The 25,843-nt window shown below is 41.1% G+C and overlaps 2 protein-coding genes and 1 long non-coding RNA gene across 4 annotated transcripts in view; 1 reads left to right on the top strand and 2 right to left on the bottom strand.

Annotated features, from left to right (window-relative positions):
• The window catches only part of LOC122768338, a 4,441-nt gene extending 4,210 nt beyond the window's left edge, over window positions 1–231 (bottom strand). The window contains exon 1 of the mRNA XM_044024267.1: window positions 213–231. Within this exon, the coding sequence (XP_043880202.1) occupies window positions 213–231 (19 nt within the window). The remainder of the gene's footprint in view (window positions 1–212) is intronic.
• A 490-nt stretch (window positions 232–721) lies between these two features.
• Window positions 722–6,978, top strand: LOC122782705. The gene is made up of 3 exons (XR_006361952.1): window positions 722–788; window positions 3,500–3,567; window positions 6,675–6,978. It is a non-coding gene; the product is annotated as an uncharacterized LOC122782705 (long non-coding RNA).
• Window positions 6,979–12,482: 5,504 nt separating this feature from the next.
• Window positions 12,483–25,843, bottom strand: part of znf438 (zinc finger protein 438) — a 31,165-nt gene continuing 17,804 nt past the window's right edge. Inside the window, exons 2-4 of one of the 2 annotated variants that reach the window (XM_044031762.1) lie at window positions 22,723–22,819; window positions 13,718–15,511; window positions 12,483–13,589 (exon numbers count right to left, since the gene is read on the bottom strand). In XM_044031762.1, the coding sequence (XP_043887697.1) occupies window positions 13,001–13,589; window positions 13,718–15,483 (2,355 nt within the window). In that variant the 5' untranslated portion in view covers window positions 15,484–15,511; window positions 22,723–22,819 and the 3' untranslated portion in view covers window positions 12,483–13,000. The remainder of the gene's footprint in view (window positions 13,590–13,717; window positions 15,512–22,722; window positions 22,820–25,843) is intronic. The other variant, XM_044031770.1, reaches the window with a different exon arrangement.

Below are 25,843 nucleotides of genomic sequence, written 5' to 3'. Positions count from 1 at the left end.
TTTCACAATAAGACACATTTCTCTCCATAGAAGTCTGAATCACTTGATCTGCATTTGTTTCTCTCTCATTTCTTCATTTTCTTACATGTTTTACAGATGAAAACGAGTGTGTTGCAATGTCTGCACTGAACAAGAATCCTCCCCGCTGATTGTATTGTTCTTTTGGTGGATGTTGAAGTGTGGGGAGAACCATGGGTGTTGCTCAACTTCACTTGAGCCACAGCTGTGCATGGCTGTTAAAAGGTTCTGATGTCATGTACAATCAGAGTCCACAGGGATGAGAGTAATAGTTAGCTGCTGTAACCAGATCCCTGCCCTGCATTTGTGTGCAGTGCTGCTCAGACTGTGGGCAAAGGTTAATGTGGAGCCACCTGCTGCATGTACACTGCACATCTGACACTATCACACACATAAGAAAAGAATAGGAACAATTATGAATACAATGCTGTTGTTTTCTTTCTTATTATATAGAAAAGAAATAAAGCGGGTGTCCATGCTCTGTTTGGACTCAGAAGGAGACATGAAGAAGAAAGGGGGCGGACGGATACAGTGACTTAATACCATTTGATACTTTGTGGCTGGAGGAATGTGGTGGCACTCCCTGCTTTATGGAGCTGGCCTGGATTATTTTGTTGGATTGAGTCTTGCCCAGAGGAACAGCTGAATGATGTCATGCAACACACAAGCTTTTTTTTTGTCAAGTTTTGGAGTTCAAACATTGTTCTGGTCTGCTGTGCTATGCAGACGTGAACAATGTTTGTGGAGCGGGACGTTGGGCAATTGCAAAGGTGAGATTAAAGAAGGGTGTGGTTTACTAATCAGGTTTAAAGGGGAGTGGGCAGAGGCAAATGAGAGACACGGGTGTTTTCAGAGGGCTCTCAGTTTGCCTGTAAGCTGACCTCACAAGGCATATGGCTGTGCAGATGTGTAGGTGTAGGCTACTCATGTTTGTTTGTGCATGTGCAGATCAATGTCCACTTCAGTCTTAATGGATAGAATCAGGTTCTTCCCTTCTCCTCCCTGCTGCTCAGAAACAAGTTAACATGTTAGGCCCTCACCTCTCTACTCCATGTGAGAACCCAAATATGGAAACAATGATTGGAAATTGTTTAGACAATCTGAAATGGTTTACCCCGTGGCTGTGCACAGCTCGCACATCAAAGCCGAGGAAATATGAATCATAGAGAGTTTCTGTGCAAAAACAAACCCTTTGATCTCTTGACATACACATTAAGGAAAACAAAGTTCACTGGCATCAAATGTATTGTTTGATTGTACTGTACTTGACTTGATGTTGTCATTTCACTCCTCCAGTGACGTGCGGTGAGGTTCATGACTGGGGAGGGAGGCACTCGTTGGATGTGCAAATATAGGAACCCAAAATCAAAGCTTATATTTCAATTTTGACCTTAATTGAAACATTTAGTTGTTTTAAAAGATTTTAATTCCATACTGTTCAACAATGTGATAGCATAAAAATACAGTTTCAGGTGCTAAAATGCCCTTTCAGTATGGACGGAATGCCTCTCTGACAAAAAAGTCTGCCGATACGGCCCTAACTTTTCCTTGCATGAACTCCAGCGGGTGCATTGGCAGGAAGATTTATCAGGAATCCAGACCCTTTTACCTCATTAGCATACACAACAGAAATAAAAAAATAAATGAAGGAATAAATGAATACATAAATAAATAAATAAATAAAAATGGTATTTATTCTGTATTATTTATTCTTTTATTTCTTCACACTGCTTGTATCATAGTGTTAAATAGTTGTTTTTTGTTTTGTTTATAAGTGGCATCCACAGTGATGTCATTTATCGTCCTCCACAACCAAGTGAGAGTTAGTCGCATAAAAATACTTTTACAGTGTTTGTGCCGTGAAGTCTTTTGACAGCCTCCTTTACACTGAAAACAATGCACTTCCAACAGTGAAGCGCAGCCTGTAAGAGTCTTTCGGGGGAAGAACAATAGGTGGCAGTGTTAGGCACCTCTAAATGTCTAAGCTCTGGTAAACACACAATTCAGGAGCTGTAAGAGAGTAACAGTGGGCGGCTGGTTGAACATCAAAGCACATGCACAAAGCTACAGTGAGGAGGATTTAAGCCTACTGACTGTTTTGTATGAAATGTGAATTGTGACTTTAATCCATTTAGTACGCGTACCTCCTAAAAAACATTATGCTTCAAAAGTAAGACGAGTAAAAAAGCAAAAGGAACCTCATGCATGCTCTACTTTAATCCCACACACTCTCATTTCTGCCACTTATCTGACAGATTTACACCATTTTATTACCTGAAAATGCCCAAAAAAATCAATCATACAAATGCTGACATTTTATTTTAGACAATCAACAATGAGGGCTTTGCACATAACCAGAAATATGAATGACTTTATATTGATTTATGTCAGTCAGTTTCAGCGTGTAAATGATGTACCGATTTAGAGGAAATAGACAATAAAGCACGGCACATGTGAGTGGACATGTGATTGTTGACAGCTGTTGAATTGTCAATCAAAAACAGACATGCTGCTGATGTGAAAGATACAGGTAAAAAAAGAAAAAATAGCATCAACTAATTACTCAGAATAAAAAACACAAATCTCCGATATTTGTAATAATGCCCCCAAAAAAAGTATAGTGCAAGTGAGTAAGTAGTAGTATTTTCGTAGTATTCTCACCTGTATGTGCAGGGGCTGGTGGTGACTGTGCACATTGTTTGAACATTGTTTGAACATTGTTTGAACATTGTTTGAACATTGTTTGAACATTGTTTGAACATTGTTTGAACCCTGTAACAGGCTTTGGTTTTTATGTAGTGGATGTTGATACTATGAGGAAAACCACAAGTTGCTTTTTGTGCCTTAAACATAAACTTAAAACATTTTTCTCTCCGTCTCCATCTGTAACGTTGCCAGTGATATTTATGAGTTTTTGGCTTGCGATGAAGAATTCAAATGTTTCCACAGTTGTTCTGCTGCGTACCATCATGATCAACGAGGGTTTCGGCCCCTCGGAAACAAAACTCTAATTTCCTACATGTGTCTGCAAGGGTGTGAAGTTACAAGCTGTGATTTTTGCAGGCATCGCTCGCTGTAGCTTTGTGAAGTGATGAAGTAGTTTTAAAGAAATGAATGTCAGACGCTTCCTTGATGTCCGTGTTTGACAAAGGTTCTTTCCAGTGAGGAGGAGGTTTCACTTTCACTCTGACTTTGTGCATCATGAGGTGTTTTTGTAATCATGCACTTCGAAAGACGATAGAAAAACGCTTGTGTTGAGTAGGCGGAGGTGAGTTTTTTTTCGTGACATGCTTGTGTGAGAGGAATACTGCAAATCTTCAGGGGATTCCCAACCTCACCTCTCTGGTGTAACTCTGCATCGCTGCACCGCTGACTGTTTGGCAGGTGCTCATATATTTGGCATCTACAGTGATGAGAGTGTTAAAGGAACGTTATATTTCACATTATCTCAGAACAACAGGTCATTTTCTGTTTGCTGCAGGTCACAGATGCTGATCAAGGGCTGCCAAGTATCCTGAAAGGCGTCTAAAGAAGCTGATGAATTGTTAGGTAGGTGGTGGTTCCAGAGCTGAAACAATACAGTATATATATCTGAACACAATCACACGTCATAACTCATGTGCCGCACTCCAGGAGACAAAAGTGATAAAGTCACTCAGCCCACTTTCATCCACACAGAAATATTTGAACTAATATTGAAGAAATTGTCATTATTTGTGGTCCAAACATTAATAATATTCAGATGATGAATCTACTACCAGCCTTGTGATACATATTTACATTACATACAGTTGACAGTTTCATTGACTTATTTGCATTATCACTTATACTTCATTACTGTGCCATTTAAGTTTAAGGCATAATCATCTTATCTTATTTGATCTTCTCGTGTGTCTACCTGAATCTACCTTAAATGTTCCCATTGTGTTCCTCTTATGTTTTGTGATATTTAATTGTGTTCATTTTGTATTTGTTCATACAATGATGCCGATGCATTTTGTTAAGTGTGAGCTAGTGGGAGAGAGAGCTCTTGTGTGCACACTTGTGTTGGTGAATTCTTTATTTTCATATCTTCTGGCACTTTGAACACTTGGGCAAATATTACAGCATGTTGATATCATAATTGTGAGCATCTTTAAAACAAAACAACGCACAGCCACTTACACGACTGCATTCAGACATGCACTGAACATTAATGTATAAGTTGCTCAGGATTCAGGATTGACAGTTCCCGAGTCTAATCAGCAGATAATGTCGACGTTATCTCATAGTGATAGTGTCCCGCTGAGTATATGAAAGACACACTCTGGTGTAAATGGATGCAAACACTCAGGATTAGTGATTCGACCGATGCAATGACAGATTCTTCAACCAGTAATTCAGGAGGAATCAAATTACAAAACTGGTATTGTGTTCTGTGAAAGACAAAGACCTGAAACTAGCGATTGAGACGATTTCACAGATGTTATGATTCAAGTGAGAAGTTTCATTCAAATGTGCAACCTGCTTCTTTTGCCTTACTTTCAAACTGGAAGACTATGTCCATTCTTAGATACAGTTGATGATACGGTCCCAGTCCTTCTAGTTCTTGTCTAAAAACCACCCTGAACTGGTTGAATGTTAAACAACTGCAGGCATTGTTGATGCAACTGAGTGAGTTGTTCAATCTCACTGATTTCAGCAGATACATGAAAAACAACCGGGAGATCATCCGAGGTCATTGCCTGACTCCCTGTCCCGCCTGGATATGTCCAGCTCTTTAGCACGAGTGCCAAATGTTTGCAGCCTGTGGAAATAGCTCTTCTCCTCTCACTCACCCTCTTTCTTCAGATTGTGTAACTGCTCTTGTGTTATTGAAATGTTTGGCTCTGATTAGTGCAGCAGATGAAATGGCTAAATGCTAATGTGTGATTTCCCAGCGGGCCACAGGTGTTTACAGAAAGGGAGAGAGGAGGGTTGTGTGCATCACTGCCAATTATGTTCTGCATTGTTTGTATTTTCTGTGACTTTCTGTGGCAGGTAAACACACACAAAATGTCTTTGAGGTGTTGACAATTGCCCAGAACACTTGATACTAAACACCAGCTCTGTTAAATCAGTTAAATGTGAAAACTGTCGGGGCCACAAGAGCCTTTTCTTGGCTCCGCAGCTGCAGCATGTAACGTGGTATTGATGAGGGACACGAATGTCGTACGATGTTGTCACAACTTTTTTTTTCCTACACTACACATCACTATAGACTTATCATCAGCCACTGCCATTTACTCCCAAATGCGTTGGTATAAGGCGGTGGTACTCAATAGGTGGCCCCCAGGCCGCATCCAGCCCTCTGGCCACCTATTTGTGGCCCCTGAACTGTTATTTTTTCACTATGGGTTTTGGCAAAATAAAATGAGACGACCGGCATAAAAAGTGGTACTTTGTGTATATAATAATAAACGTGAATCCAATGTGTATACAAATGTATGAGCAGCGTAAGGAAGGAAATTATATTTTAAGTTTAAGTTCATATTTTTGTTGTTTTGAATAAAAAGGACATTTTCTTTTGAATATTACAGTTTATCACCTGTGGCCTGACCGACCTCAATAAATGGACCTTTGTGGCCCTTTAAGATTTGTATTTGAGGACCCCTGGTATAAGGGGATATACGGGGGGCCCTCAGCGTGCAGATGTGTGTGTGTGTGTGAAATAATACTGCCCAGAAGAAAAAGGGGGGGATGAGTTTAACTGATGACTATCTGAGTTGGGGGAGACAGTGACTGGATCCCAGCCAGAGTCACCATTGTGGGGGAGGGGACAGAGGGTGAGACAGAGGTGAAGCAGCTCCTCCTGGCTGGAAACAGGCTAGATATCTTTACCTTAGGGGTCATCCACATGGATACAGGTTTAGGTGAATAATTAATTCATGAATTAATTTTCACTTACCGGCATAATACATTACAATATAGTAAAGTCGTCTTTTCACTGGAAGAATTGTGGGTTCAATTCCTGGCTTTAGTCTAAGTATGAAAGACGTATAAAAACGTGCCAGCACATAGATGCACTGCATGAATGTGTGTGTGAATGGGTATGAATGGGTGAATGCACAAAGCTCTGAGAGGTCATCAAGGAGAGTTAGGAGATGACAAGGCCTCAGGAAGATGCACACTTGTTAATACAAGGTACATACTGAAATATGCCCTGTGGTGCATTACCGTATACCTTCTAACAAAGAGGCATGCACATCTTGCAGAGCGATACTGCTGTGTATGACATCCTGCTTTGTTCAGGCTGTCCAAATGAACACAAGTCAATGCAGTGTCCTCAGAAGAATAGCGGCACAAACTCATGTGAGCGTCCGCATGTGTTCATGTGCTTCATTAATGTTTAATGTACGGCAACTCAGTAAATGTAGGTTACTGCTCAGACAGGCGCAACTGCCCACAGGCAAAGAACAGCATTAGCATCCAGTTATCTTATCACAGTGCCCACAGCTAACATGACTCCAGAAAGATGCTCTCTGTCTTGTATGAATTCTGCTGTACACCCCCCCTCCCCACACGCACACACACACACACACACACACACACACACACACACACACACAGATATCTGAAATGACAGATCCAAGTTTTTAGTTTTTCTGTTGTCTTTTTCTTTTTATCAACTCCTGCAGGTTCATGTGCTTTTATTTGCTCAGCAAGTCGAGAAGAAACACAAGATCACACAGAATCACACCTTGATCCCAAGACTCAGAGACTTTGACTCATATGAAAGGGAAAGAGAGGAGGGGGACAGATGGCTGGAGTTCTCCTGGGCAAGCAGCATATACCCCACTGAACACTGGAAGCTCTTGACCATCTGGACCAAAAGCAATGAGCAGCATCTCTGGATCACCCAGTGAGGAGACTTTTAATGGAGAGGTCACTCAAAGTAATGTCAACAATACACATTTAGTACAGCTCCCTGGCTGTATGACTAATATATATAGCTAATAGTTCATGCTGCTCCCTCTTTTATTTATTTATTTATTTTTAAGGCAAATCAAACGTGTTTGAAATAAATAAGATATAAAATACAGTTTATTTTATATTCTATATGTCATCCTATTCCCCTTAAATTATGGATGTAGAATATTTATTATAATACTACTGTGCATAATAGGTTCACTGCTTATAAAACTTACACTTGATTTTGAAAAATAAAATGGTAAGTCATAGTCAAAAGTGAAGAATATACTGTATTATTGTATATATGTATGTGTATATATATCTATATCTAGATATAGATATATATGTATATATATACATATATGTATATATACATATATATATATATATATACATATATATATATATACATATATGTATATATACATATATATATATATATATATATATATATATATATATATATATATATATATATATATATATATATATATACATGTATGTATGTATATACATACATATGTATATATATATATATATATATATGTATATATATTTTTGGCATCACCCGTGTGTGATCACGACGTCTCTCATATCATGAGGCAATAAATGACAGTGAGTTCCATCCAAAGTGTGACAAAGTAAGGATTGGATGGAAAATGAACGGTCATTATGGTAAAGAAATTGTCGTGTTCACTAAGGTCTTGTGTTTTCACTGAGTTCATCAGTCACACCACCAATCAAACACATTCCTACTGAAAAACCTGTTTCAACCCAGAATTAAACTTTTATCTTTTGACCAGTGGGAATGGAGTAAGTATACTTCCAAGACCATGGTAGTTGAAGGAGGAGTACTTTAAAGACCCAGAGAAAGAAAGAGAGCAGTCCCTGGTTCTTCTTCTTTCTCACTGATCATGCAGAAGCAGGGGGATGGCTTTGATCTAACCCTGTCCCCCCCCCCAAGAGCCACAGGAAGGTGGGAGTGCAGTGTGGTGGCTGTGCTGCATATTAGCTCTGATTAAAGGGAAATATGCATCACCTTATAGGGCTTTCCTTTTTATCTGCAGCTGTGATGTAGTATGATGGTGACACTAGATTGGACCTGATGTGTACTGATGTCGTAGCTTTATCTGTGTTCCGTGGGAGCTGAAAGACCCCTGATGTTGAGTCACTCGTGTGAAACCTTTGAGTTCTTCTAAAGTAGTTGGAAGAGTCTGTGGAGTTGACGTAAGATGAGGTTGTTTTGTGTCACAGAGGAGGAGGCAGGTAGGTAGGGATGTCGCTCATTTGATTAATAACAGAAGTCACAACACAAGTGCCCCTTAAACCTTAGATGCAAGGCCATGTGCCTTCAAATCAACTTAAATCACTGGTCTGACAATGAAAATCAGACCACAGAAAAGTGCATTCTCAAGTGTACGACTAATTCTCTCTGTTGTCTGTGAATTTAATGAGTTGCTTTGTTATTTATTGTATCCTGAATGCATCTAGAAAAAAGAATTCAAACTGATATTACATAAATAGGCCAATATTGGGCCGATATTATTGGACATCCCTAGTTTTTACATTTTTTTAATGCTTTCTGTGTCCACAGAGAGTGGGTTGACATTTTTTGGATGTGTTGCATTCTAAGGTTCCGTAGCCCACACATGCGTACTCTGAGTACGGTCCTCGTGGACCAATGTAGAAATTAGTGCCACTCATTTTACAGTAGTGTAAGTACATCCCTCGATCATGTCCAGATTTCAACCAAAATCTAACAGTTGGGTCATAATCTAAATCTCCTCTTTACTTTTTGAATTCCACTGCTCCAACGCAAACAGACAGACAGACAGACAGACAGACAGACATGGCTAAAAACATTACCTCCTTGGTGGCGGTAATAATAATAATAATAACAACAGACACAAAGCACATACTGTACGTACACACAAACACACACTGTAAAACATGGGTGGGGAATTTCACAAAAATAAAGATGCCACATCACAGCAAAGTGTGTAGGTTTTTCTACTTTAATTAGGTCATCGAGTAATATCAAAAGTTCCCACACATACTGGTAATTACCTTGTTAATCACATTTACATGGCATTTACTGTAACTGAGCCACTTCATGGATACATGGATAAGATGGTGTGCTTATTTTGAGACAACTTTTAAGAAAGATTTACTTCTCAACTCAATAAAAGCCCTTTGGCTAATGTGTATGGTGTGCTCTTGACATGCTCTTGAGGCCCTTGTTTGTTAATTTAATAATTAATAATTAATTAATAATTGTTTGCCATTGGCAGAGAACATATGGCAAGTTTTTCATGGGTGCAACCCACAAGATACATTTTTATGCTAAGTTTATCAATACAATACATACATATACCGTATTTTTCACTGGTGGATCGTAACCATGTTGTAAGTAGAGCTTCAAAATTCAAAAATAAATAACAGGAGCAAGAAACAAAAAATGTAGTAGGCAATGTATTTAACAGGCTTATCAAAAGTTTGGCCTTAGAAGCTCAAAAACAGAACTTATGGCGTATTTCCACCGGCTACCAGCCCCGAATTAGAGTTGAGGATGCCCTCATCTACCTGCTGAATCGTGTGATGGTCACGTTCTTTGACTTCTCCAGGGCTTTCAATACCATCGCGAGTGCTCTACTGGGTGATAAGCTGACGGCGATGCTGGTGGATCGCCCCCTTGTGTCCTGGATTGTGGACTACCCCACTGGCCGACCACAGTACCTCCTCACCCATAACACCACGGAGGTGTTAAGGGTGAGGAGGCCGAGTACAGGGCTGTGGTGAGCACCTTCAGCGAGACACCAATTGCTCGTCAATGCACCAACGAGAGCCACAGGAAGCCATTCCTGCCTGTGGCCATTAAACTATACAACTCCCCCCTCTGATGATCTTATGGATATCTATAAAAAACAAAAGAAACAAACTATAATTACTCATTTCATTTGTAAACACTAACTATTTCACTGTATATTGTACTGTGTATTGTCCTACTTGAAACATGAAACTCAACAATCGACTGTTTTTTTTTGTAGCTTTAATGCGACAGATAAAAGTATTTGAAAATATTGATTTTTCCTGCGGCAGTGGGGCAAACACAGCTATCGTTAAGGCAGCTCTATTGAGAGCAGCATCACTTTACACATTCATTAGCATATTCAGTTTTTTTTCCAGGTTTCGAACTGGAACTCGTTGTAAGTAGGAAGTTCACGTAACCACATACCCATTTTGAAAATCCTTCCTCGTGTCAGCCTACGGTCACTTCTGTCATTAGAACAAAGATTGTTTTTGTGCAACAGAGCTTTGAAGTTAGAGACACCTCAACAAAGCAATTTTTTTATTCTGATAAACATCTGTTTTTTTCAGTTACACAAACATCCACAAGCACAAACACAGTCTTTTCTTTTGAACACAATCAACATATTACATGAACCAAAAATATTATGTCTGACTTGTGCTGACAGTCATGGAGGAAAGACTTCTCAACATTAATCCTGTCACTTACGGGTTTGTGTCGAGGTCATGAAAACAAAGGACAGTTCACTGATGAACACTCAAACCAGGTATTCAATGAACTGTAGCTTATGCACTCAGTGCAACATCAATACTTTGTCCTTCATTCATAGTCCTGTGTTTGTGTCAGACACACACGGACAGATCTACAATTATAATACGTATATTCACCTCTTGTTTTTCCTCCTCTACTGTGACAAAACAACAATCTACGAACGACTTAATGCAAATATAAATGTTTCTTTCTCAATATATCTATATATATATATTCTATCTATAGAATAGGTCTATACAGTATATACTTTTGGTACAGTTTTTTTAACATATAGGTACATTCATTTGACATTTTTTGTCCTCTGTATATGAAAGATAAACACAGACAAATATCGACAGAGCTACTTGCCATTTAGTAACGACCTCCCAACCACAAAACAAGACACAAGCATCTCCAAATTAGACTTAATAAACAAAACAAATGTTTCAGTGATGGTTCTTTAAGGACCAACCTCAAGCATAAATATACTAAAAGATCTGAGTATAAAATAGCATATTTTTCTGGACTTGACAACAGTTTATAATAACTCCAACAACAGTCTCGGTGCGCACAATTCCACAGGTGTGCACATGAGCTGGCAACAACAGGTAGGCAATTCAATAGTTTCCTTTGTGTATTAAACTAAATTAACAGTCAGTGGTAAAAAGCTCAAATGCAAAACTCATGACTACAATCACTAATGTGAATAAAACCTTGGCATATGCAGAATCCACAGATAGGCATTAATCAACAAGTCAAGGTGATAGAGAACGCTAATGCTGATCATCCACACGACGCATGAGTGATTCTTTTTCTTCAGAAGGCCACAAGAATGTCACTTTGGTGCTGGTTTGAAACTTTTTCCTTTATGGGTCCAAAGTGACATGGGACCCTAATACTGCCCTTAGTCACTCTGTCAAAGAGCAAGTCACAAGTGAGAACATTGATTCTTCCGCTGTTAGAGAAAAGGATCGTACGGATGATCGGAGGAACGATCCAAGGCCAGTCAGTGATAGTGAAAAGTCTGCCCTTGATATGAGGATAGGGTTTTCTTTCAGTATTTGATCATCCATGTGAACAAGTAATTTAACAATTACTGTCGTTTTTTCTTTTCCCATAGTGGCATTAGGCTTTGCAGATCAGTGTGGTACTTTTTAGTTGATAACTAATACATCATCTTTGTGATTTCTGCCTGCACTCCAACAGTTTTCATCAGTTAAATTCAATCGACAGGATTTAACATGTCAATAAAATAGCTGTTTGTCTTCCAACAAAAGAACTGGCTTAAGTTTAATGGCGCTTTCCACTATACAGTTCCGCCATGACTCGGCACGGTACGAGTCAACTCTACTCAGTTCGGTACGGTTTTTCCATTACTATCGTACCTCAACGTGGGCGGAGTCATCATAGCACAGCTGCATGAAACTGCCATGATATTGCTTTATACGCGACACACACACACGAGTGACTTGTAAAGCAGTTATTTTCTGTGTACTGAATCATTAGAATCAGTTATTAGTTCAGTACTTCCTGCATGTCTGACACACAGTGAAAGAGGTTATTTTGCTAAAATAAATCCACCAGAGTCTTCTGTTAAATATTGAGATTTTAGAAGTTTTACAGTATACTGTTCAAGTCTCTTTAACTGGTCTAAGGTTCGACATTGTTTGGTTTGATTCCTGTGTCAGACGTCACACTCGTGACTCTTCCAGTGCCAACGCGGTCGTCATCGGCTCAGCTCACTTGGAAACTCACAAGAGCAGGTGCTAAAAAAGGTAAAAAAGCAAAAACCCCCCAGTAGAGTTGAGCCATGCTGAGCCGAGTCATGCTGGAACTGTGTAGTGGGAAAGCGCCATAAGATGGCCGACCATTTATTGCAATTCTCTTGCAAATCTCTTTTTTGAATCTGCTGCATTTTCTTTCCACTTGTCTATAATCACCAACAAACAAAGATATAAAATAACAAAAAAAAAGAAAAATTTAAATATTTTATTAGGCCGAAGGCAGAATAATTCTCAACACCTGAGCCCATTGAAACAAAGTCTATGCATGACTAGGAGTGTTTGGATGAAATGGTGATGTAACAATTATACTGCTAAGTTATAAATTACCCTAGTATCCTTTCAATAGGCAGTAGAAATAAATAACCATTTACGTTCAGACAGGATATTAAATACAAAACTTGAAATAAAATTAAGACATAAACAGAACAGTGCATTTAAAATAACATGAAAAATAAAGTTGTTCATGAATTTGATTCACTGAAAATATCTATTATGAAACAATACACAGAAGAACAATGTTCACCACTGGCCTGATTTATTTTGACCTATTTTTAAGTTCTGACCAGCCTTAGTTAGTGAAAGATAAAACTAATGTTAGAAGACATAAGAGAGACTCTCTATTCCTGTGCTATTGATTGTTGATTGGACTGAGTGTGTGTGAGGACAAGCCTCAGCAAGGGGCCCCATGCCCATCCAAGGGCAAGGCAGCTTAGCGTGGGCTTGGAGCATGTGTGACCAAATTCCTATCTGCCTCGCACTCTTCCTGACCCGAGTAGGAGCTCAGTGCATCCCAAAGCAGGTTTGGTTGCTCACAGTGGTGACAACCCCTCCAGTGTTCCATAACCCCCTCTTTAGTGTCTAACACCTTGCTGCACAGTACACAGTTAAAGGCTGCACCTGCTGCAAGGATACCGAGTCCTCCGCTGCTCTCTGACGATGAGATAGTACCACTATCCTCGCCCTCTCTTCCACGATGGTGAGACTTGATGTGCCTCTTCAACTTAGAGAGGGAGAAGAACTCCTCGTCACAGTTGCCACACTTCACCAGGTTGCGTTTCTCATTAAGCTGCCGCCAATAATGGGCGGCATGTTTTACAAGTTCCTTCTCTGCCTCGCGACAAGCCTGCAGTGGCTGGCCGTCATGTGGTCGGACCTGGACCTCCTCACTGTGCACATAAAGTAAATGCATCTTCATGTCAGCAAAAGTGGGGGTGATTGCATGACAACGGCCACATTTGATCTGCAGCTCCACAGGGTCTTCACTGTCCTGCTCATCTGATGCATGTGGGGGGTTGGCACTGACGAGAAAAACAAAGAAAATAATGCATGATTATAATCAGTTTGATACTACTGAAGGTTGCCTCATCCGTTTATGTACCGATTTAATGTGTGGAATGTTGGTATCGTGTATATTGTATATTCTTACCCATCAAGAACTTCAACCTCATGATGGCTGATGGACGGCTCCACAGTCAGCACCACTTTGTGAACCTCTCTCAGATGACTGAAGTACACCCCCACATACCCAAAAGCCTTCTGGCAGAATTCACAGCTTAAAGACCGACGGGGCCGTACCTCGGAGTGATGAAGCTTCATGTGGGTGCTCAGGCTGCCTGATTGAGCGTAGGCTTTACGGCATACTGGACAGATGTAGGGCCGACTGTTAGTGTGAATATTCATGTGGCTCTGGAGGTGGTGCTTAAACTGGAAAAAGCGACTGCAGGTGGGACAACGGTGGAGTGGACGGCTGCCTATGAAGACTCTGGGATGGGAGGCACCTCTAAGATGGAGGGCTACTGAGGTTAGTGGAGGACAATCATGGGCCTTGGTTGTAGGGGTGGTGGGAAACTGGTGACCAAGTACAAGCTCCTGTTCCTGGCCTTCTGAGGTAACAGCAGGGAAACTAACAAGTTGGGGAACTGTTTCCATCACTAACAGGGGCTTGGGTCGAATGCTCCGGTATTTCTTTGAAATATCAACTTCCTTTTGCTTGGAGCCTGAAACTACTGGTGGCAGTTTTTCAGGGACCCGTCTTCGGAAGGACAGGGACCTCTTCTTTCGGGCCTCAAATGCTAAGATGTCTTCCATTGTCTTCCTCTTCCTTCCACGTTTCTTGCCAGGTGGCTTCTGGAGGATGCCCAACACAGGCATGTCTGTGGTCTTGGGTTGGTTTTCCAAAGCAGATTTTGCCACCAGGTTCTGATTCAAGGCTTCAGCTGGCTTCAACGTGTTGGATGTAGGATCTGTGGGGCTTGTTTGCCCTGTTTGGCAAGAGAACCCCTTAGCCTCAGGGGACAAGGTGCTGAGCTTGGCAACTGGGATGAGGGTGCTCTTCATTTTGGAGTAGGGCAGGATAGGCAGTTTACCTTTAGGTGGGGATGGGATAATCTGTACTGCTTTGCTGAAGATGGCAGGAGAGAGGACAGTGATGCTGCTCTGGGGCTGGGCTAAGGTGGGTTTGGATTGGCAGAGCCTCACTGTGGTCTTACTTTCCTCTGAGGAATTGCCTGGGGAGCTTTTCACAGCAGTAGGGGTATATTGGAGATTCTGAATGAGGCCAGTTGTAGCTGGTTGTTCTGAGCCATCTGACATTGGCTCCAGTTGAGAGTTGGGATAAAGGACAGCATTGTCTGAGAGCAATGTTGTCACAGAGATATCAGAGGAGCCTGCGTCAAACAAAATTAACCGCTCTGAAGGTTCTTCTTTGGGCACTATGGTTTGAGTATACTTGGACTCCTGTTTCTTTTCTTTAACTGTTGATGCTCCACCTACCCACAACTTAGTCGGCAATGTAACAGCTTTGGAAGCCATTTTAATTCTGGTAGCTGGTGGTGGACATTTGACCTTATCTGTAGTTCCCCTGCTCCTCACTGACTGGTATCTGGGAATAGGCAGTTTGAGGTTCTTTAGAATTGACTGGGTTTGTTGCTGCTGCTGCTGTTGTTGTGGTGGTGGGGTCTGAGAGGAGACAGAAGGGGGCAGTGCCACCAGGGAGAATGTGCCATCCTGACCTGCTATTTGCATAAGTGCATAGTTTTGGGTAGGCACAATGATGGACTTGGGACTGGAAGCAGTGGTAGCTTCAGGGAGGGCAGAGGGAGACTGGCAAGACAGGACCGCAGGGGAGGGGGAGGAGGAGAGCACTGCGGCCGGAGCCTTGGGGGCGATGTTCCGGAACTGAAGGCTCTTCATCTGAAGGGTTAGACTCACTACCCAACAACTGAAACACAAAGACAAAGAAATGTTTATATTAGTTTTTACACTGAGACGAGTTAGCCTTTCAAGCCTCAAACTTCAAGTTCCCATATCAACATTAACTGCCATCATTACAATACCATGCATGCTTGCGGTTTTATATCCGTTTGATCTAACATACCTAATGGTTTCAAGACTTCCTGGTCTTTACTAAAAACTGCCAAGGTCATTAATAAAACGTGACCTCCCTGCAAATAGCCTTTGATAGACTCATTGGTGTGCAAATCAAGCATGAGAGAAGCAGCCACACAGACATCTGCATCAAAATACAGGCATCTGCACAAGGGTGACAAGCTGTTCTGCTGCTCATGTAAAGTCACATACAGCAGACACTCGCTCTCCCCCAGGCAAAGGACAGTCTGCCCCCTTTGATTTGAGCTCAGCATGTCGTCATAGTACATGCTTCCCTCTGTGAGGAGCTTCTTGTACTTTCCCTCACTTCCTGCAAGGTTCAGCCACTGGAGCATGAAAGCAGTCCAATGGCAGGAGAGGATCCCTCTCACCCACACATTGATCAACACACTGTAGCCTGGTTACCTCAAAGAGGACGAGGGCTGCCATTCTGCCCTTGTTGAAACAAAATACCACTGTTTCAAACCTCAGAGTGAGGTTTGAAACAGGGCCCTATTATCTTTATCTACACAACCGTTTCCATCCATTGATCGAAAACCCAAGGTATGGTTTTAAAAACAAAAGCAACATTCCCTGTAGTTATGTCAATACTGTAACTTTATATCAAAAGGAGGGAGAGATTGCACTGGAATGCTTCAAAGTGTCCAATTGTAAACAGATTCTGTGCATTGAATTTCACATCATAACAAAAATGGTTTCAAATCAACTATTATATGGATCAACATTAAGTGAAAAAATCTGCAGGTGTCACAAAAGGCAAATATTAATAACTAGAATCGCTCATAACGAAACGCTCTTATTAAATTTCAAAGCAGTCAGAGTAAGAAAGAGAAGAAAAGAAAAAAACGCGTATCGTTTAACAGCTGGAAGTGTTTCTGTGGGAGAGATTGTTTACACTGTACCCCGTACATAAAACTGGAGCTATTCCTCCTCTGTATGGATAGCTGATTCCAGTTTGACTGTAACTTTGACTGGAAGTGTAGTAGCATAAAACTGTGGGATGTGGGTTCCTCTAAGCCAGTGGTTCTTAAACTTTTTTATACAAAGTACCACCTGAGAAAATACTGAGCTCTTGAAGTAACACCATTATAGCCAACGTTAAAATACAAAGGCAGCTCCAGACTTTTCACAAGAGGCAGATTTATTCCCACTAAGGTAATTCGCTCTCTCATCATCCTCCTCTTCCTCACATATACTTCAGACACTGGTATAGCAAAATTAGATAAAGACTGAGCAAAAGATAAGGTGACAATTATTTAATTTATTATCATTTGTTTAATTTTTGATGGATTCCAGTTAAAATTCCTCAGCTACATTCTGATCACATATACTGTATATAGGGTAGAAAAAAGTGGCAAAGACAATTCTTCACAATCATTTCACCAATTAAAGCGTATGAAACTTAAATGTGTGACACTAAGGAGCAAAACAAATGTGTGTGCAGCAAGAGAAGCAGCTAGTAAGTAATCCTTATGTCACAGATTATTTAGCATGTAAGATTTAAAGAAGATCAGTATATTTAAACATATTCAGAAAGTTGCTCTAACGTGGTCTGCTGTGTTTAGTGATGTACTGTCATGTGCTGTTCTGATTAGTTTGAGTTCTATCCAGGGACAATTTGGTCCTTGACTACTGAAAATGTCAATCTGAAATGAACTGAGTTTGAGTGAATTGGTCCATCTATGTAGATGTTTAGATGTTTCAATTACAAATGAATGAAATGTAGAGGAAGAGAAATCTGATCATGGAAATCAGTACAATATTTTCTGATATATTTCAGTCTGCACCAAGGTGATGGACCAACGACGAGTGAGTTTTTCCAAATAAAACAGTAACGAAGCCTACAGCATCTCATATTTTAACAGTGATATTCTACTCACGCTACTCTCACTTTGGCCAATTCACTCTCTTTACTATGGAAACATAATAACTCCTTCAGTTTGTGGGCTCTGACCCTAATTAAAGAAACCAAGGCAATCTTGTGAGGGAGATAGCGCCTGCATTGAGACACAGTCTATGGCTACAACCTTATTACGTTTTCATTCAATACAAGAATGAGATAAAAATGATAACCCCCAGAGTGGTGTGGACAGCAGGCATATCTGGAACATAATATAGATGTTTTCTTTCTGTTTTAACTGGATTTGCTTCTAATCACATTGTTATATCTTAAGTAAGAGTATCTTACAGTATCTTACGCATACTATCTCAATAATTCTCAACAAAAACAGCTTAGCTATCAATAATCCAATTAGCCTTGCCACGAGTCAGAAGGGGAATAATGTGTTAATGCAGCAAGGAAAACGTAGAGAGAGGTTAGAGGCTGTCCTCACTCTACCACTGGATCTGAGACGCCAACCACTCTAATCTGCAGTTAGAGGTCAGGTCTGGGCTGATGCAAGAACCTGGTTTCTGAAGAGAACATGAGAGAGAGTGAGGTTGAAAAACAAGAAAGAATAGGTGGGGGTGGATCTTCAGAGACAGATTATCAGGCAGAAGCCAGAGTGGTCAGGTGAGAGGTGAGGATATGATGTTTCTGCTTGAAACAGGTCAGGGTTGAGCAAGAGGGCAATGGGTGGACAAGGCCAGGATTCCACCTGGAGTGAAATGAAGTGGAATGTAGTAAACTGCACATAAACACACTCACACACACACACACCTCAGCTGAAACAAGGACCAGCCAAAACAATCTGACTATTGTGGGTAACCATCCCACTGTGAAATGTCACAGCACAGAACACGGGCATGTTTGGTTGCGTCCATGATGTACTCTCTGATTCCACTTTATCTCCATCTTGCTGGTTTGACGTCCATCCTTTTAGAACTGTTTACTATTAAAAACTGTTCCCATTTTAAAATGTCAGCATCTAGAGTCTAGAAAGAAAGCAGAACATTGTGAGGTTTGTTATCTCCCATGAAGGTGAGAGCAATGCTCATCTGGGACTCAAAGAAAGAGCCTGGAGATAAGGGGGGGTTACTGTGTGTGTGTGTGTGTGTGTGTGTGTGTCCATGATGTGGAAAGGAGGGCCAAAACCCCAGCGGAGGCTAAGCTCCCCCAGGTTTTAGCACAGATGAAAGGCCAGGATCTGGGTTAGATAAGAGGGCAATTCACAGGGGGTCGGAGCAAAGAGGCTGTGAGAAGCCATGTCCAGTGGCCATTTTTCAAAAACCTCCCTCTGTCTTTCTCTCTCATACACACACAACTACACGACAGGCGTGGATTAATGAACGTGACAGAGAATGAGATATGTTTATATACATTTATATGAATACACACACACACACACACACACACAAATACAATAAGACAAAGGAGCCAGGGAAGTCAGATCATACCGTTTCCTTTCTTTGAGTGAACCTAAGAGTTATCTGTGCTCGTTTCTTCCTTCATGCAAGCGTGTGCATGTGTGTGAGTGCTGCTAGGGTCTAAAGCAATGGTGATCATGGGGAAAATGACATTTTCAGGAGGTCCTTGTTTTGTCTCAAAGCTCTCCTGAATATGAGCACAAACACACACTGGTTTGTGCAGCTATTCTTCTCCAGGCACTGCATTGAAGCCATAACGCTAACCAGCTAATGTCTAACACTTACAGTATCTTTACCCAACAACAATCCAAGTCTTAGCCTAGACTCTACCATGTCCTCAGAAATTAGATTCTATAAATACTACCAGTCCTGACAAGGTCAATGTTTATGCAGGAAGAGGTCCTAAAGAGGTAATAAATACCAGTACACACAAGTCTGACTATTGGGTAGTGCCAAGCTGCTCATTCTCCTTTGTCAGCAAAAGACAGTGGCATACACATCTTCCAATTATTCTTCCACTGTCACCAGAGTAAATCAATGAAAGGGATGAATCCATTCCAAACAGGATCCAGCTGCTCTGCCCTGCATAATCGACGCAGAAGCTCCACTGCTAGGCTGCCATTCCTCTCCTAGAACAATACTCTACTAATCACTATTATTAGTATTTAACATTTTCTGGCCACAACAGTTCCACAGCAAGGCAGTTGTTTTAAGAGTCTCAAAGAGTGGTCACCGCAGATAATCTGGACACTGGGCACAAAAATGAGTCACCTTTAATGTCAGGATGCTTACAATGACCTCTGACCTGGCAATGTGTCGTCCCCTGGAAGTTGTAACACCTTCAGTCATCCATGCTCATAGATTAACCGAATGACCACGGGGCATGCACACGGAAAGAAACATACATTCCTACACATGACCTGGCTGTCAGTTCATAGCTGAGTGACGTTGACATGAAACAGAGGTGACAGCGGTGTTTCTGAGTGGCTTTACAAGCACAGAGGTGTGTGTTCAACGTATAAAGTGTTCACATGCTCCACCCTCAGGTAGAATCACCGCTGAATTAGCCATCAGCACTCAGCCTAAACCCATGACCTGACCTTTTTCTCTCCGGAGCACAGACTCCGCCTGACACTGGACAGCAGCAGGGTTTATGCAGCTACTGTCCCCAAATACACCAGACTCCTCTGTTATATATTGCGGTTTTTGACATTTCCCTGGTAGTTGGACCAGGGAAGATTAACCCACATTTGTAGGATAGCTAAGTATTTTTTTACTGATCTACGGTTCGGCATTGTTCGGATTGATTTTTGTGTCAGACGTCTCTTCCTGTGACCTGTAGTCAAACTGCCTAAACCGAGACCAAGACAACATCAAGTCCAGAGGGTATCGAGACCAAGACAAGACCGAGACCATGTAAAAGTGTTCTCAAGACCAATTCATTCCATCTGCTTCCATAAAATCAAGAACATTGATTTATCTGCCCTTACTAATCCACTTGATAACCTCCACAGTAAAGAGAATTTATCCACTCCTGATGTACTGGCTTCCCACTATAATGAGAGACTGCATAGTGTCCTGGATGATCAGACTCAGACCGCTTCCTTTTCCCATTCCATCCCCTGGTTCACCCCTGAATTACGACTTCTGAACGCCAAAGACTTAAAACTGAAAACTGACTTGCCCGCTGGCCCCTGGCTTGTCAGACTGGAGAGGAGTCTGTATGCTTCCTCCTTCATGTTTGTCGGGGGCGTGGCTTTCACAAGCGCACCGAGGGGGGAGGGGAGGGAGCTGACGGTTCCAGCCTGCACTTGCTAGCTTTCCCTGAATCGTAGACTGCACCTTTAAATCTTCACGGCCTGTAGATTTAACCAAGACAACCCTCACAGATGAAGGCTGCAAAGAATAGCACTGCTGAGGATAAGTGACCACTGCGACCTCAACTGGGACACTAAGAAAGCACTTGCCTTCACAACCCCACCTAATGATCATGTCGCACACTGGGAGAACTTTAATGGGGGAAGGAAGGAAGGCAGGAATGAAGGCAGGAATGAAGGAAGGAAGGATGCTGCCAGTTAGCTAAAATTAGGCAGTTGTGCATCTCAGATGAAATGCTGGAAGAGGCAGAGAGGGGGTGAGGAGAGGTGGGAAAGTTCTCCATCTCTCACTTTCTTGACTTTCTGTATCATGTTCCAACTATCATTACCCCCTGCATCTTCTATGAGAGTGTCTCATAGCGCTTTGATTCTCCGTATAATTTTCCCCTTTCTTCCTGCTCTCGGCTTTCTCCATCTCTTCCTCTCATTTTCCCAGTTGTCTCTTTCATTCTAGCGTCCCTCTCCTTCTGTCAGAACCCGAGTAAATAAACAGTTCTTTGTGGGATGTTAATTAGAGCAGGTTCAGGGACGGTAGTAAGGTGGATGATTTTGAAAGAGCTTTGAAAATGAAAGGCTTTAGCGAAGGGAAGACCACATGGTAGAGCCTCAACCAGACAAGAGGGAACAACATGTAAACTTCCTTAATGATGGATGCTCCAGAAGACCCAGTGTGAGATCAAAAGGATATGCAGATTAATCCAACAGTTCTCCTGTTGCAGTGAGTCTGGGCTCTGAAACCAGGTCAATCCAAGGCAGCTTGTTCTTATTTAACATAAGATGGCCCTTCCAGGGGAATAAGCTGCTAGGTATGCAGGTGAGAATGTAATATTACACGGGAGAGATGAACAAAAACTTTATTTAGCTCAACAACAGATTTTGGTACAAAGCAGGACGTAATCTCTGCATTAGTGTAATTATACTTCCTCCTTTTCCATCTCTCCGATGAACTGCTTTTGTATTCCTGTATGGATTTCAGCCACAAATGATGGATGATCATACTTAGTGACCACAGTGATTGGCTGCGAGAAGAAAATTGTGGAATGTGAACCACAAGTTACTCAAGCTTTTCATCTTCATGAGGTGAAATAGGGAGGAGAGAGGGGAATGCTAACAACAAGTACTACATTTGTTTTAATCGGATTGAATTTGGGGAATTTGGAAATGTGTCACAGTTCATTTTGATGAACAAAAGTCAAATAAAAACTCTCTATGTTGTGACTTTTGCACAATTATACTACTACTTTGTTTTAAAAAACAAAAACAAATAAGTGACATAAAATAATCTGAACAACACACAGTGGAGGTAATGTCATGGCTTCGTCTGGGATGGGCTCATTAATCTTCATTGATGATGTAACACATGATGGCAGCAGCAAAGTCAACTCAAGAAGTCTACAGAAACCTTTTGTCTGCCAGTTTAAAGGAAAATGCAACCAAACTGATTGGGACTGGAAGCTCCTTCATCATGCAGCAATATAATGACCCCAAACATACAAAGGAGTTCATCAGGGGCAAGAAGTGGAAGGTTTGAGACTGACCAAGTCAATCTCCTGAAGGGAATAAACCCCCAAAACAAACAACAACTGTAAGAGGCTGCGGTGAAAAGCCTGGAATATACAGTGAGTAGTATTAGTAGTAACTTACTGTACTATTAGTAGTAACTTACATACTGTAACTAGTTACAGTATGTAACTAGTTACAGTATACTGTTTGCTATTTGTACAGTTCAGTATGATGTTTACAGATATTTTAAATGAATATTCTGTTTTATTAACGTTTTTGCACGTTATCTCTGCTAAATGACATGTAATGTAATGTAAAAGTATATTTATTATCTTGACGCAAATAACACGTTTTTTACCAACTTGATGACTGCTTCCTCCTCAGTTGTGCCCTCACTCCTCCTGTTCCTGGGTGGTGCCCACGTAGTGGTCCCGCCCCCCCTCACTACACTCCCCCTGTAAAAAAAAAACACAGAAAACATTGACCTTTTAGGATACATTGAAAAACAATGTTCAGATGATTTTTCAGCCCGACTTAAAATGTATTGACATGACATTAGTAGCAGATTCCTAGTCTCTCTGTACACTCTAAATAAAGATGTGTTGTATTTTGACAACACAAAATAACACATTTTGCGTCATTGATGAACATCATGTGTTGCAGTCGAAACCCTCTTTAACACAGTGGAATATGTTACACTATTGGCCAATCAGATTGCGTATCTGCTGTCATCATTTTACAATTTCCCCCGGGTAATTTCTGTGGAAATACGAGATTTTTTAAAATCCCAGGTAAATGAGAAATATTCCTGTGGTGAAAAAGGGGCTGTTATCACTGAGGGCAAAGCAATTGCTGTGTTTATTTTTTCCTCCAACTTGATTTGAATCTGTGTTTGTGACATCACAAGGAAAGGTGTTTTTTTCTCTGCTTATTTTAGAGTGAAATAGGGAGAGAGAGTAAATTAGCCTTTCCCTGCCCTCCTTGCTCTGTAAATGCCTGTCACTTTGGCTGTCCATGTAGCGGAGCAAGCGCTCAGTGTCTCTACAGTTGGGGATGCAGGCAGCCCACTCAGTCAGATCCAGCCATATTAAAGTAAGTAAGGAGTGCTATTCTGTGTAAATTATTCATTTATCCTCTTCCAACAACTTTGATAGAGGCAGTTCAGGAATAGAGAGGGGGTAAGTGCAGTGATGGAGGGTGGGGAAAGCGGCAGCAGAACCTATGGTACACCTCTACGCGCTCTGGCGACCGTGGCGACCGTGCATACACACACATATATGTACGCTCACAAAGCTCACGCATACACATGCACAAACCTACAGGGAGACAGCACCAACAAAGGAACTTGTAGAATAATCATTCTAGTTGTCTGGAGCAGTACCTATGATGCTGGAATGCATGAGCTGAACTCAAATCAGACACAATAGTGTTCTCTATATAAGCTGATTCTAATGAGCCAGGATGAGGACAGAGAGAAAAAATGCTTATTTACCTGGACGACAAATGAAAAGAGCACAAAATATGCATTTACTGTATTCATGACACAGTTAAGAAAAAACACAGTGTGATAAAATCTATGACAAAATAATACAGCTGTGCGCATACACACACTTCATTAATGTACTGAAGAGGACGTTGGGGCAAAAAGCCATTTCTTTTTAACCTGCTGTTAAGGTAAAAGTCAGAAATCAAACTACACTGCTCAAAAAACAAAGGGAGAACATAATCATCTTGGCCTGATATACTTTTAGAAAACCAGGAACAGTGTCAGCTCAGCACAAGTCGGGTAAACAATAAAAAAACTTACAGAATATGCAAGTTAAATCACGAAGAAGCCACTAACAATATTAGGGGACTTAAAACCATAAACTCTGTACCATGAGTGACCACAAATGATCTTGAAACTAAACTCAAAAGTGTGACCGCGCCTTTACAGTTTGTGACAAATGTCTTAAATTTCTCAAATGATCCTCAGTTCATCCACTAAATGTTCAAGCCTTTGATTGATGTGTACAACAACTAGAAATGCTTAAGTGGACTGAAATATTCCACAATTTATTAGAGGCTGGCAGTGACTAAGCAGTCATGTGATTCTTTATCATTGCTTCACAAAGTTTAGAGTTAAAACACTACTTCAAGATGGTGCCACAACCTCCACAGAGAGAGAAAATAACTTATTAGTGTTGGCGTTGCCTGGATGAATTACACCCAGGCCCTGTGAACATACTACAACCATAATAACACACTGGATGTATTTTTTTTCATCTAATTTAAATTCTGAATGCATGGGTGGGTGGTGGAGTTAATTAATTAGTTAGGATTATTTAAGGACTTGCAACAGAGTCAAAACCTTCTACAACAGGGTTGTGGTAGGAAAGTGTTTTCAAAGTCTCCGAAATGGGTTTCTTGATTTTATTGTGTTTGATACCGTCAGATCTACTGTGAATCTAATTCTGGGCATGTTATATGGCTAATGTTCCTTATTTAACTTCATAAACAAGTATTTTCCCCACCATTTTTAAATCTCTGTGCAGTAAGAAAAGTGTGAGCTAACCCACAGCAGCAGCACTGGAACCCAAATTAGCCTAGACCACATAAAAAGCTGTCGTCTCTATTCCGGGCCAGGGCGGGAAAAATTACAGCCCTGCTCCCTCTACTCTAGCATTAAACCTCAATTAGTGCAAAACTACACCAATGATGTCATCACCAACGGACCCAAGAGTCCTGGAAGTAAGGGGTTCATTGCTTTACAGCGACAGGAACTGACAACTGAGCCACCTCAACCTTTCCTGTCCCTCACTGTGTGGTAACGTTGCTGATTCCATCCAAGTGCAGAGCAATTAGCTGCTGTTCTTCTAATATAGCCTGAATGAACTAAAGCACAAACACCCACAGCCTGGTTTGTCTAAATTTGAGTTTTCCTGAGAGTACAGAGGTCAGTGAGGTAGAAGAAAACCTCAACATTGACCTCCAGTGACTGAACGGGTAGGGTTAATTTACGGAATCATCCTTTATCTGGCAATTAAATGTTGCGTCAAAGGTAGGGCTGTTTCTAGTGCATGAATCCATTTTTCCAAAAAAAAAAGTCTTTTGATGTTTTTAATTGAGAACAATTTTAGTCAGGAGGTTGTAATATTTAATTTTTCGATTTTATATCCTGAAAAATCTGCCACCAACGCCTACAACACACAATCATTACTTCTAACTTAGGTCACTATTTGAAGGGGTTTACATGTTATTACCATTTTCAGCTTCTTTGCTCTGATTGGCCAGCCAACCAGTCAGCCTTGGTCAACTTCCGACAACACATGTAAAAACACTCACGCTCATTGACCACAAACAAATTCAGATATGTATGTTTCTTAGCCGGCTGCTAAAACAGTGTGATAACAACACTGGGGAGGCACCAACCGTATTTTTATTAGCAGAAGTCCGATAGCGGCGCTGCTAAAAACAACTTAGCTACTGTAAGTGCGGTG

This window comes from Solea senegalensis, linkage group LG1 (assembly GCF_019176455.1).
Source record: "Solea senegalensis isolate Sse05_10M linkage group LG1, IFAPA_SoseM_1, whole genome shotgun sequence".
Classification (NCBI taxonomy): Eukaryota; Metazoa; Chordata; class Actinopteri; order Pleuronectiformes; family Soleidae; genus Solea; species Solea senegalensis.
The sequence above is the reverse complement of the archived record's forward strand: the minus strand, read 5'-3'. Positions and strand labels throughout refer to the sequence as shown.